At 36.6% G+C, this 13,026-nt stretch overlaps 1 protein-coding gene across 3 annotated transcripts; it reads right to left on the bottom strand.

Moving 5' to 3' along the window:
* Nucleotides 1–649: 649 nt before the first annotated feature.
* LOC136223374 (uncharacterized) lies at nucleotides 650–12,479 on the bottom strand. Of its 3 annotated transcripts, XR_010685934.1 has the most exons (12): nucleotides 9,894–12,475; nucleotides 8,922–9,161; nucleotides 7,957–8,086; nucleotides 7,571–7,723; nucleotides 7,214–7,452; nucleotides 7,055–7,136; nucleotides 6,151–6,354; nucleotides 5,422–5,657; nucleotides 4,293–4,371; nucleotides 4,080–4,217; nucleotides 1,039–1,321; nucleotides 650–947 (listed from the first exon to the last, which is right to left on the bottom strand). XR_010685934.1 is itself a non-coding variant. In XM_066011332.1 (11 exons), the coding sequence occupies exons 1-11, from the start codon at nucleotides 12,158–12,160 to the stop codon at nucleotides 1,157–1,159; spliced, it is 3,933 nt and encodes a 1,310-aa protein (XP_065867404.1). In that variant the 5' UTR covers nucleotides 12,161–12,475; the 3' UTR covers nucleotides 651–1,156. The 3 variants fall into 3 exon arrangements, 2 of the variants coding, with proteins under 2 accessions (XP_065867404.1, XP_065867411.1); XM_066011332.1 differs by having other exon boundaries at nucleotides 651–1,321; XM_066011339.1 differs by lacking the exons at nucleotides 650–947; nucleotides 1,039–1,321; nucleotides 4,080–4,217; nucleotides 4,293–4,371 and having other exon boundaries at nucleotides 5,577–5,713; nucleotides 9,894–12,479.
* Between the last annotated feature and the right edge of the window lie 547 nt (nucleotides 12,480–13,026).

Below are 13,026 nucleotides of genomic sequence, written 5' to 3'. Positions count from 1 at the left end.
GAAATACAAGCCTTAAGCTCTGTTTTGATTCATTGCCTAGCCAAAAGTTTTATAACGAGCTGCTCTTGCTTTTTGTTATCTTAGATAACATTCCCTTCACCAATGATTTAAAGTTCTCCATTTTTCCAGCTCTTGAGCTCGCATTTCCATCATGGCTAATTTTGGATATGGCAGGTAAAATCACGTGACCAAGAAGATGCTCCAATACCAAATGATACCAGAAGAAATTATACAAGAACAAGGAAAGAAGAATCTAGAGGGATAGTAAAATGAAATCATAACCAACTCTGGTACAAATAGCAGTTTGCCCTGGTGAAGAGTGGGCTAACAGAGCTCAGCCAAACACATGGCTAGCAGAATTACAACTTGCAAAGGCAAATGTAATTAAAATGCAGAAGAAAAATGTTAACGACAAAAATGAAAAATACCACATATCAATCTAGTAAACATAGGTCAACAACACTACCGCTTTAACAATATAAATTCGTTTGAAATAACTCATTTAATAACTCAGGTTATAACAACAAAATTTATATATATAAAAAAATCTGCTTGACATAGCTCATTTAATAGGATTATCACTATGATTAGAGTATATAGTTAAGTTGGATCATTTCAATTTTCAAATTTCAATGGTATTATAAGAATTAAACAAATAATAATAATAAAAAATTATTCAGTACTAGGGCAGGGCAGCCATTTATTAATATTGTTCTTCCTTCTTTTCATCTGTACAAATTTCCGGAACATATACACAACTCAAACAGTTAGCAATAAACTCTCTTTCTCATTTGTACTTTGAAAAAAAAATTAAAAAATCAAACCCTATTCCTTTCTTTTCCATCCAAGTAAAAAAAAAAAAAAAACTTCAAATCCAAAAAAAACTTCAAATCTGTGAAATTATCAACATGGACCAACTTTTCTCCCACTTTTTGGCAAACAAAATCCTGTATGGATAGGCATTGAAACAATTTTCACCAAAACTTGATGTTAATCATCAAACATGATTGACTTTTATCAGAATCTTCGGGTTCTTACCACACGTGTTGATTATGATTCTGAAATTCGGACATTCCTATATCACAAGCATGCCTGATTGCCAGCCAGCCAGCCAGCCAACGATCTGTACAAGTGGCAGGCTGTTCAAGCAGCGGAGTTATCGGCCGTATGCTCTCCATACATCTCTCCATTGTCTCCTTGCCCTTGGGCTAGTCCGATCATATTGATAGTTCTGAGCATCTGCGTAAGATCTATATGTGTTTCCAGTGTGTTTCTTTTGGACGTTCCTCATTATCTCTTCATCGAGATCGTACTGTTTGCGCTGCAAAAAAGATGGCATTCGACAAAATCAATACCTTTCTCACAAACACAACGAAATAACTGGTTCGCTTGGTTGTACAGCTATGCAACAAGTTATGCTACAAAATAAAGGCACAGTGTTGAAAGGAAGAAAAATGCAAGTAAAATCCTGATTATAAGAAAGCAGATGAGCAAGTTTAAACTACTTACAGATAAGTAAGACGATAAGAAAAAGATTTGGCTTTTCTCTATCTAAAAATGAACTGAAACCAACACAGAAGGAGAAACAAGCATGCTGATTTAAATATACCGAAGTGAGAAGCTGCTTTAAGGTAGCAAAAGTTTCTAAAGCTATGAAGAAACATAGGCAAGCGTAACATGATAAGGAGTGGCAAAATGAGTTCTCATGTCATAATTGGGTTATGAGATCTATAAATTCCAGTTCCACATGATTATATATGATATAGATACTAGGAAAAAATAATCGTGTCAAACGGGTCAATATAAGGTGGGTTGTCTCCATAGTTATTAAAGGCGCGCCTATGGCGCATGGCGCACCAGGCGCAGGCCTTAGCGCCATGGCAGCCCCATGGCGAGGCGCAATCGCCATGGCGCGCGCCTGGTGCGCCATTTTGCGCCAAATGCAATTGCCAAAGGCGCACCAAGGCGCGCCTTGGCAGTTAGAGGCAGTTATGGGCAGTTTTTTTATATATCTGGGATGAAGCACATGTTCTATTAACAAAAAGTATTAAAGAGGAGAGAGATTATACGTTTTAAACTAATTAGAAGACGAAGAGACAGAGTCATGAAGAGTTGAAGATGAAACTCTAACATGGGGTTTAGTTGGTAAGGCTGCTGGAGTTGAAGAGATTGCATATAACACTAGAAGAGTAGGAAAAAAGGCTAAAGTATCATCTTCCAAGGATCGAGGAAAAGCCCATGTAGTTGTTCGAGATGAGGAGGAAGAAGAAACTGAGTTTGTTGATGAGGATGAAGAGGATCAGTTTGATGATGACGCTTTAGATGAGGAGTGTGATAGTGATGATGAGGAGTGATGGATTTGGAGAGTTTTGATTAGGAGTAGAACTTAGGAATTAGTATTCAACTTTAAAGTTTGCTAATATGGGGTTTATTTTGCATTTTAAATTTATTTATGCTTAAGATATTTTCATGATTTAGTATTCATTGCATTTTTATGTTAGTTTAATAGTTTTATAATTTTTATTTTTGTCGGTGCGCCTTGTCTCGCTATGGCGCGCGCCATCGCCGTGCGCCATGCGCCAAGGCTCCAGGACCCTTTGCGCCTTAGTGCGCCATGCGCCTTTAATAACTATGGTTGTCTCTGTAGATTGTGTTGTCATATAAGAAATTGACAGCCCTGCATGATATGTTTACACAGAATATAACAACAGCGACAACTTCATCAAAAAAAGCATGTTTTGTTTATCTCTAGGTTCTACCGTCTAAACTCCTAAAAGTGAAAAGCCAATCGTGATTGATACCATACAAAGCACCTCATCAACATTCTCAGTCTGAGAGATCAGTATTAAATTTCCAAAGAAACTCATCCTAAATAAATCCTTCTTCACAATTGTGCCTATGCTGCCCTTTGTTTTCCTATTTCATAAGAAATTTCCCTTATTGTTATCCCATTTGAAGCTAACACAAATTAAAACAATCTGTGCTTGAAAGCACTAGTTAACTGGCTAACCCATGCTAGTGCTTCACTCGATGAGAAAAAAACTTGACACGATTAAAAGGCGAACAAGGCAGAGTTCTACTCAGTGTTGAGCCAGGCCTAGGATGGAAAAAACCCTCAAGGAAAACAACTTGCTGAGACCAGCATCGTGCAGGGCAAGGGGTGTCAAAATGAGTTATCGTGTAATCGTGTTATATGATCTATATATTCCACGTGATTATATATAATAGGCATAAAGGTTTATTTGTCCCACTGTGGTATCCAAAATTGTCATTTGACCCCTTAGGTATCATTTGGTAACATTTTCCCCATTTAACCCATTTTATGGAAAGTTAACTGATTTGTTAATTCTTACCGCATGATACAATTTTTGAGGTGACATATACACATGACAATTGTTTTAATTTCTTTTTTTCATATAGACTTAATATTTGGATACATAAGAATTATTTTTCTTTCTTACTTATCCACATATTAAGTCTATAGGGCGGCCCGGTCGCACTACGCGTCCTCGCTGAGCGAGGGTCCGGGGAGGGGCCCCACCACAAGGGTGTACTGGGAGCAAGCCTTCCCCTGCCAATTTATTTGGCAAGAGGCCGCTCCTAAGACTCGAACCCGTGACCTCTTGGTCACACGACAACAACGTTTACCGTTGCGCCAAGACTCGCCCTCCATGTACATCTCGTGTGTTAAAAATTGTGCCATGTGGAAAAATTAACAAATCAAATAATTTTTCATTCAAAATGGTTTAAATGTCACCTATGAGAGTACTTTCAGGGTCAAATGATATCACATGGGGCAAATGACACAATTTCGGACACGAGGCCAAATAGGGCTTTAATCCTATATAATAAATGCAATAAAAAAATGACAATCGTGTCAGATGGGTTGTCTCTGTAAATCATGTTGTCGTGTCAGAGAATGACAAGCTTTATGCAGGGCTGAACCCTAGCGGACCCCTTGCCTAAGCCCAAATATTTGCAGGTAATAGCCTCGGCACAAGTCTAAGAAATAAACATAAGAAAAGTTGACCTGTTAAAGAATACGAAAGCGTAACAGGTTATAGTAACATGCAACAAACCTTAGTAGGGTCTGACAGAACTGCATATGCCTCTCCAATCATTTTGAAAAGTCTGTCAGCATGCTTGTGGATTTCTTCTCCTATCTCCTTTGAGAGCCTATCATCTCCATTCTCGCTTCTTGCCAAGGACTGACCAGCCTAAATCAGCAATAAATTCATTAATGTGGGGTGAAACCATAGTAAGACATTGCAAAAGAAGATTATGAAAAAAACCTTGTCAGGATGGTGCCTCAGTGCAGCTTTCCGATATGCCTTCTTAATTTCTGATGCTGAAGCAGAAGGTTCGACTCCCCTGCGGTCATCATTTAATGCATTAGTTGATTTTAACAGGTAATAGCAATTTTTACCATCAAAACAGGTTCAAGCAAACATATTTAATCACATCCAAAATGTTGATTCATATTCCTGGAACATTGGAAATAAGTCAGATTGTCAATTTCCGACACGACAACACGATTTACAAAGATAACCCTTTTGAAACAATTATCATTTCTGTGTTATTTATTTATATATAATCATGTGGAATATATATATATATATATATATATATATATATAAAATAACATGATTATGACATGACAGCTCGTTTTGACACCCCTAGAAATAAGGTAAAGCATCAAAGGCCTTCAAATAGTACTTCAAAAGTAAATGAATTAACTTCAAATTCAGAGTAGAAGACCAGAAAATGTTCGAAAAAACAATGGAAGATAAGTCTAGCATAAGAAAGTATCTCTGTGACTTCTCAATATACTTTTCCACCATAACTTTTTACAGAAAGGGAGATCATGTTGTTGCCAAAACTTGAATAGAAAAAGTAATTGGCAACCGAATTCGTTTTGTGTAAATTTTGTATTTATCCATATGGCCATTTCTCTTCAACAATGTTATGAGACTCTTCCATAGAATTACTTGAGATGTGAAAAGGTTTTCTAGAATATGACTTGGATGGAGGCAATTCGTTAAGCTTTTTTCTATGCCAGCTTCCAAACTAGAAAAGAGAAACGAGAAAACAATTACATTTCTCCTTAACACGAGCAAGCAGCCAACAAAACATTTCCTTTTTCAATGCATTAAACTTTTAATTGAATAGAGTATATGCTTTTCAACCATAATATCTAAAAAAGAGGTAGATGAAACAAATGACAAAAAGCCATATTCTTCAATTCCCAAAACAAAAAATGGCACTACGATTTCTATGTTCTCTCCAAGTGACAGCAATTGACAAAACCATATCAAAAGAAATGGATAGCCCACAAAGCCAATGTTTTATAGGATAATAAATGTGAAACTATTAGTTTTTCATCAAAACTGCCAAACGGTGGTGAAAAGTAGAATTACTTACAAAATGAGGTACATATCCAGAGGAATGTCCTTTCTAGCTTCTTCTTCGATTGTGGAAAGACGCATGCGAGCTTGTCTTAGATCATTTGCCAAGTTTCCTGATCTATCGGATGATCCAGTTTGATTGATCTTCTCATCAACTTGCTCAGTGAGAATGCCTACAAGTCTCCGAAGATCACTAGCTGCTTGTCCATAATCCCTAATCATCTCATACAATGTGGCTCGTCTAGAAGTCGCCTATTGAATCAATAACTATATACATAAGCTTCAATGTATATCTTGTAGTTGGCAGCCTATAAAAATTTATGTGTTCAGATCTTTTAATACCAGCATTTAGACACTTCACCTAATAGAATTATTATTAGATTCCATTGGAACAGTTTTAATGTTTTGCCCAAGAGAATTAATTATTAAAAGCAATCAACAAGTGGTAACTGCAGGTGCTTTCACAAAAAAAAAAAAATGATTAAAAATACCTATATCACGCATAATCTAAATATGTTCTTCTAATTGTGAACAGGCCTGACTATTCTCGTGTTAAATTTCTTTTCGAAATTATAATTTCTTAATTATAAAAATATTGACTGGTTCGGAAAGCAAGAGAACAAACCATAGTTGTTGATTCCATCATAAACATCAGGTTTAAACTTGATAAAGGATGTCATTAAGCAACAAAAACATTGAATGGCAGACTCAAAGCCAAAGAAGAAAGCATCAGTAGGAGAAAAACCTTCAGATAACTTTCATCAAGAGCTATGGCCAGGCTGCAGTCAGCAATAGCGTCAGTAACTTGGTTCAATGCTTTGTAAGCTGCAGCTCGATTGCAAAAACAAATAGCTGCAAAAGGCCGTGACTCTACATTTGACAAGGCAGCAGTATAATGTTCGATAGCTTCTGAATGCTTCCCAGCTTGAAATGCTTCATTTCCAGCAACCTGAAAGTGAAGAGAATTGCATATGTGATCACAACAAAACAACCAAAAAACCATTAAAATACCCCATGTATACGCACACAGATACATGCACAACAGCAACAAACAAATTCAGCATATAGCAAGTATGGGTAACTTGGAATATACAAAAAGATCTTTCAGATGACAGAATGATTTTAATTCTCTAAAACTATCGAGTTAATAGGATCAAAATTCATATTCTTTGGCACACGATAGTTTAAAGTTAAGCAAAATACTTATAGATCAATTGTGACGATGAAGGCAAGGATAAGAACAGACAGGAATTTGAGTGAGTCATCATGATATACAATGAGGTTCAGATAATCTCTATCAAAAGGTTAATATATTGTTAAATGTGTTGTCTCCGTTTCTTAGTTTATACATCATATTAATAAGTCAAAACATCTTCATGACACAGTTGGCATCTCTGGTAAAAATGAGGAGTCTGTATGATGCAGCATTCACTCTAGTTACATCATTTTTAGGAACTAATAAACAGTTCAAAGGACAAACCTAGGGCAAAACAAGATTATGCTCTACTCTTCCTTCACATAAAATGCTCATCCAATATCCATTTAACACTGGTTGAACAATTACGACCATGCTTGAAGCCATGAGGCAACAGATTAAAGGCACCCTAAAGACAATATGATCCATTCAGAAAGATATAAGAGTCTCCTACCTTGTGGCGTAAGAGTTCTTGTATACTGGAAGCCAAGGATGCTAATGAATCCATCATCTTGTTATCATTCCTTGACAAAAAACTGAAGGAACAATACCTTAACATATCAGAAAGTAAGAACAAAAAGGCAGATCTCTGTGGAAAAGGAGTATAAGTTACCTCTTGGCAATCAGTTTCCTTTTCTTTTCTAGTGAACCAATAGCCTCCTCCAACCTTCCCAAGTAGAAGTATGATTTCAGAGTCAGGCAGCATCGCCAAAGACAAAATGAGCAGTTTACTGTAAGTTCAGCACTATCCATATCTGCTGACTCATAATCAGAATTGAGTGGAAGGGAGTTCTTAATGGCAGAATCGAAAGTCTGCTCACAAAGTTGAATGACCTCTTCAAACTTCTGCAACTGCAAAAAACACAAATTTTCAGACTATTTTATTATACTTTATTAGCCTCTGACAGACCATAGTCATCCTTTAATTCATTATACAAAAATTCCAAGCATTAGTAGAACAAACACAAACCAGAAAAAGGGCCATCGCTTTCATTTCAATTAATTTGTCTGCATACGGACTTATAATTAAAGCCACTGAAACTATTTCCAAAACACTCTCTGCGTCCTTGAATGTTTTTGTGTGCAGAAGTTCATCATAGTGTTGCAAGCATTCAGTCACTTTCTGCCAGTCGGGAAAAACATTGATCAGCAACAAAATCAGATGAATATCATGAAAATTTTATTCATATGAAGTTTAAACATGAAATGTGTGTAGTTCTGTCGATCCAAAGGCTTTCCCTTCTTCATGTGATCATAGATTAATATAGACCATACATCTTCACCATAAAAAAAATACTGAGGTTACTTCTGAAAATGGATAGAAAACAAAGAAGGAAAGAAAGGAAGAAAAAATACCAGTGCCTTTTGCAGTCCCTCCGAGGCTTCCACTGCAATTTTTCGGTCTACACAGATGTCATTTCCTAACTGCAAGCACTTCTTAAAAAAACGTGATGCTTCTTCAACTTCCCCTAGGGCCAGGTAACAACTTAACAAAAAAAAAAAAAAAGAACAAGACAAAAGATACTTAGTCAATATCAAACATAAACAAGACTGAACCTACACAATGAAAAAGCCTGAGAAAGATAACTGGCTAAGGCATAAGAATGAGATAACAATAGATTTAAAACCTAAATCATTTATAAACAGTACATTAACTTAATAGTTAACATCACAGGCAGTTAAGGTAACTCAATTGAGCAAATTAAACAAGACAAGACAACAAAAGGCATTTACGAAAGAAAATGTTGTGATAATCAAGTCTCATTAAAATTGCAAAACAGATGCTGTCTGAAGCACAATTAATGCTTATGTGGAGCAATGCACAGGGATAATTTGCAGTAGAACTTAGACCAATCCTTCCAAGGATAACTTGAACAATTAATGCCTATGTGGAGCAAAAGTAGGCTTAATACATCCCTAGCCCCATGTACTTGTCCAAAAAAGTCAATTGCCCCCTATACTTTTACAATGTTCAATTTCCCCCTGAACTTGTTTAAAATGACCTACTAACCCCTTAAAATCCACATGGCGGAGTAAGGAGAAATTTTGGAAAAGTTGAAATGCGTACACTTTAAGCAAGTTCAGAGGGCCAATAGATCACTTTAAGAAAGTTCATGGGGCTCATAGGTAACTTTCCAAGAAGCAATTGGTCACTTTAAGCAAGTTCAGGGGGTTAATTAATAGAAATTTTTCAAACTACAGGGGCAGTTGACTTTTTTAGACAAGTACAGGGGGCTAAAGATGTATTAAGCCGCAAAAGTATATACAAGTAGACCTAGATCAATCCAGAAATGAACAAGAAAGAACAATCAGAAACTTACTTTGCAGCTCTAACTTGGACCCTGAGGAAACAGGGATCAATTTCAGCAGCCATCTCACAATCTACTAGTGCATCTCTCATTCTGCCAAGAGACATAAGCGTTGCCGCTCGATTGCTATAGCACAACATCAAAGCCCTGAGCGTGCTTCTAGATGTTTCATTTTTGGAAATACAATTTATTCCTTGCGTGTAACAATCTTCTGCTTTTGATAAATCCCCCTGTGTATATAATTGGTTTCCCCTAAAAAAGAAAATATAATGAACTCGCAGAATACTGAACACAAACAATAGCTACATAATCATATGAAGCGCTAAGACCACATGTAAATTGGCAAGATAATGAGAAAAATATTATGAATCTTACATTCTAAAATCATAGTTGTCAATTTGAGATTCGACTCGTGAATCGAAATCCATATTTGTGAATCGTGACTCGTGAATCGAATCCTAAGGTTCAGTTCAGATTCATAATATTATAAAAAATAAATATTTACTATGTTGAACTCAAAATATTTTCAAATATTAGTCTAGAAATTCAATTTTAATGTCAAAAAGGAAATCATATCAACCAAGTACTAACAATTCAAATCTAATGCAAATGCAATCCTAATAAAACTAATTCACAAATTGGACTCTGTTTAATAACTTAGTGGAGATGGAGAGTTTGAGCTTCCGACTCTTTTTTTGCCTTGTTGTCAACATGATAATGATGGAACGAAACTAGTTCGGACTAGAGGATACTGGATTTAGTAGTCAGTGTTGTAGAAGTTTTTGATGAACAATGATGAAGATCCTGACTCGAAATAGAGCTGAATCGATACGATTCAAATCGCGAATCGTAAGATTCTGTTACAATTTAGATTCACCCTATAGATTCGGCTCGCTCGAAATAGAGCTGAATCGAATCGTATCGTAAGATTCTAAGGACAGTGTCTACAATATATAAGGAGAAATTAAATTGCAAAATCAATACCTTAATCGCCACTTTTCACATGCTTCTTGAGCTGCAATTGATTTAGCAGAAATCATTTCAGACTTTTGTTTGATATCCTGTCCTGTATGTCCCCCAGAATTATCTTGAGCCATATGTGTTGGAGTAGGTGAACCTACTTTCTTGCAGTCCAGAGGGGATACATGCAATGAAGCACCAGAGAATGGAGTAAACTGTGAAGAAGCTGATGCAGACTTCTGATTTGCAGTTGGGCTGGAACTACAGGAATCATTACCAACTTTTGCTAAGCTTTTCTTTCTATAATAGCGTCTGGGTGACGATTGAGATGAAGAAGCAGCACCAAATGTGAAACCCATATCCTCTGAACTTGCACTTGCAGGGGAACCAGATTGTGTCCTCGTGATATCATTATTTTGCCTCTTGATGCTTGTACTTGAGCTGGCTTCAGTTTCTGCTGAATTAACTACACCATCATTGATATAATCTATTTCCTCATTTGCAGATTTAAAACTTTCTGTCTCAGCCCCAGATACAGACTCCTCTAGGGGGTTTTCAGCACTGATGCATTTGTCAGAACAAATACCAGAACCTTCCTGTTTTATTTCTCCAAATTTCGGAACATCCTTATTTATGTCCATTTGTTCTGTTGCCACAATCAAATCTTCATCAATGGCATCATTTAATACAGTTGGCTGGGAATCTGTAGAGGGATATCGGTTATCAAGACTGAAAGACTCCTCTGATGCCACAGAAGTTTCCCGGGAATATTGAGTATCAGATAATGTTTCCTGATACGGTGAAATATCCATTGGAGAGTAAGAATCAAAAGCCTCAGGAATTTCTTGAGAACCACTTTCCTTTGAAAAAAAATCTTTTCCAGGCCATAGATGGACTTTGGTTGGTTGATTAACCTTTCCCTTTTTCTTCTTTACTTTTGAGTCTTTCAACTTAGTACTTATTTCTACTTTCTGGTTTAAGCCAGAGAACAAGTTTCCCTTAGAGGTTGGTGTTTTAAATTCAACAAATGGTAACCCAGCATCATCTTTCTTGCTTGTAAAAACAAACCCCTCTCTTTTTTCCACACCACCCATTGGCGGTAATTCGGAAGAACGCCCACCAGACAAGCCACTAAATGAGAAGGCAGACGATGATCCAGCTGCTCCATGTGCTCGTGTATTGACTTTTGATTGATCTATAGGACCTTGACTGCCACTTGAGCTTCCAATCTTCAACTTCTGCTCCATCTCACTCAACAGTCTACTTTCTCTTTGTTCACCCACATTACGCCTAGTGTGTTCCCTGCTTTCACCAGCAGAACTATTCTTTGTGTGCTTCTTATTATTGGTGTCGTTAGCATCCACAAAATCTTTGATGTTCAAATTCCTAATATGATCAGGCAATGCATTTTCCAAGCTTTCAGCAAATGCATCTGTAGCTTTTGTACCGGTTTTAAACCCAGACTTTTTCACATCATGAGCACGGGAAATTTCACGATCCCTATCAAAGACTCCAGTCTCTTTTATATTCAATTTCAACTTCAACTCATCAGGTAGCCTTGATTTCACACTTTCCCTAGTAATAGTGTCAATATTGTCTTCAACCTTCAGACCACATTTAGAAACATTAGGCCTTTCATCACCAACCTTGGCAATCCCATCACCATCAATGCCCAACTTCTTCATTTTATCATCAATGGTAGAACTTCTACTGTGATCATCCCCAAACACGAAATCATTTCTTTTGTTTGGCTTCAAGTTATCGTTCAGGAACAAATTTTGGCTCCCAATATTCACATTCCTCATTCTATCAATGACTTCATTCTCCACATTCCCATACAAAGGATTTCTACTCTCTCCAAAAAGAGATGCCTCATTTCTACCCCTACCCAGCCCAATTTCAGTGGACCTCGAAAAATCCTCTTCACCCGCCCCTGAAACTGTGCGGAAGGGATTAAACCCGGGACCTTCCCAGGCTTCAGCTGCAGGTTTCGAAATCTGAGAGTTCGATTGCCTTCTCACTTTGACCATTCTCGGCCTCGAGAGAGGCTTTCCTGATGATCGCTGATTAGAAGGCGCGTTAAAGTTCAAATTCTGAGCATTTCCACTCGAATTTGAAAATCCAGAACTTAGATCACCAAAAGTCGATGGGTTCATCCCGTTTGATCCCGATTGGGAAACTGAACTAGAACAAGACGCAACAAAAGATGACAAAATAGGATGAGAAATCTGACCGTTGAGATTAGGGCTCTGAACCGAAGCTCCGGTGCCTAGGAACGCCGGCGGCGACATTTCAATGTGGGAGTCATGAAATCAGACGGCCTGAAGGAGTTGTGATAGGCGAAAAAAAAACGGTGGTAAACGTATCAATGAATTCAAAGGGGGTGCAATAAATAAAGGAGTGAGGTTTTGTTCAAATTATTGGGAGAGAGAGAGAGAGAGAAAGAGAGATTTATACAAATAAGGGAGTGTAAATATATGTAAATCTATGGATGTATGTGTTCCTTTGATTTAAAGGAAGGTAGAGAAAGGGAGAGATCACTGTTTCTGTTTCACGGGCTTCCCTTTTCACCATTTTCATGTTTCTCTGCTTTCATCCTCTAACAGTCATTTTTCAATAAAGTTTTCTTCTTCTCTCTTTTCATTTTTGTTTTCTTTAAAAAAAAAATATCATACAAAAAAAAATGGCAAATTATTTACATTATTGTTAATCATAGTTATTTTTTATTTTTGTAAATAGTTATTTTTTATTTTTGAGAAAATTACAAAAATTGGGTAAAATGGAAGACCCATTTATATTTAACTCATTTATTTAACCTACTAAATATCTAGATTTTTTTGTGACTTTTTCAAAGTACCCTTAACATATATATAACACTTAGAAATTTTTTAGTTTTTCGTCTTTCTCCCTCGCGTCTGACTTTGCAGATTCGCAATATGTGAAGTCTGCGAAGATAATGTTTGGTTCAGTAGATGATTTTAATAAGCAGATTTCGTAATATGTGAAGTCTGCAAAGATAAAAGACGTGTTTTTAAGCATTTTTATCTTCATAGACTTCGCATATTGTGAAATCTGCGAAGTGATATATAACAAAAAAATGCATAACAATAAGGGATTCTAACATTAAAATCATAACATTATCAAAATTTACAATAAG

The sequence above is a fragment of the Euphorbia lathyris genome, chromosome 1 (genome assembly GCF_963576675.1).
Source record: "Euphorbia lathyris chromosome 1, ddEupLath1.1, whole genome shotgun sequence".
NCBI lineage: Eukaryota > Viridiplantae > Streptophyta > Magnoliopsida > Malpighiales > Euphorbiaceae > Euphorbia > Euphorbia lathyris.
Note: the sequence above shows the minus strand (reverse complement) of the source record. Positions and strands in the feature narration are given on the sequence as shown.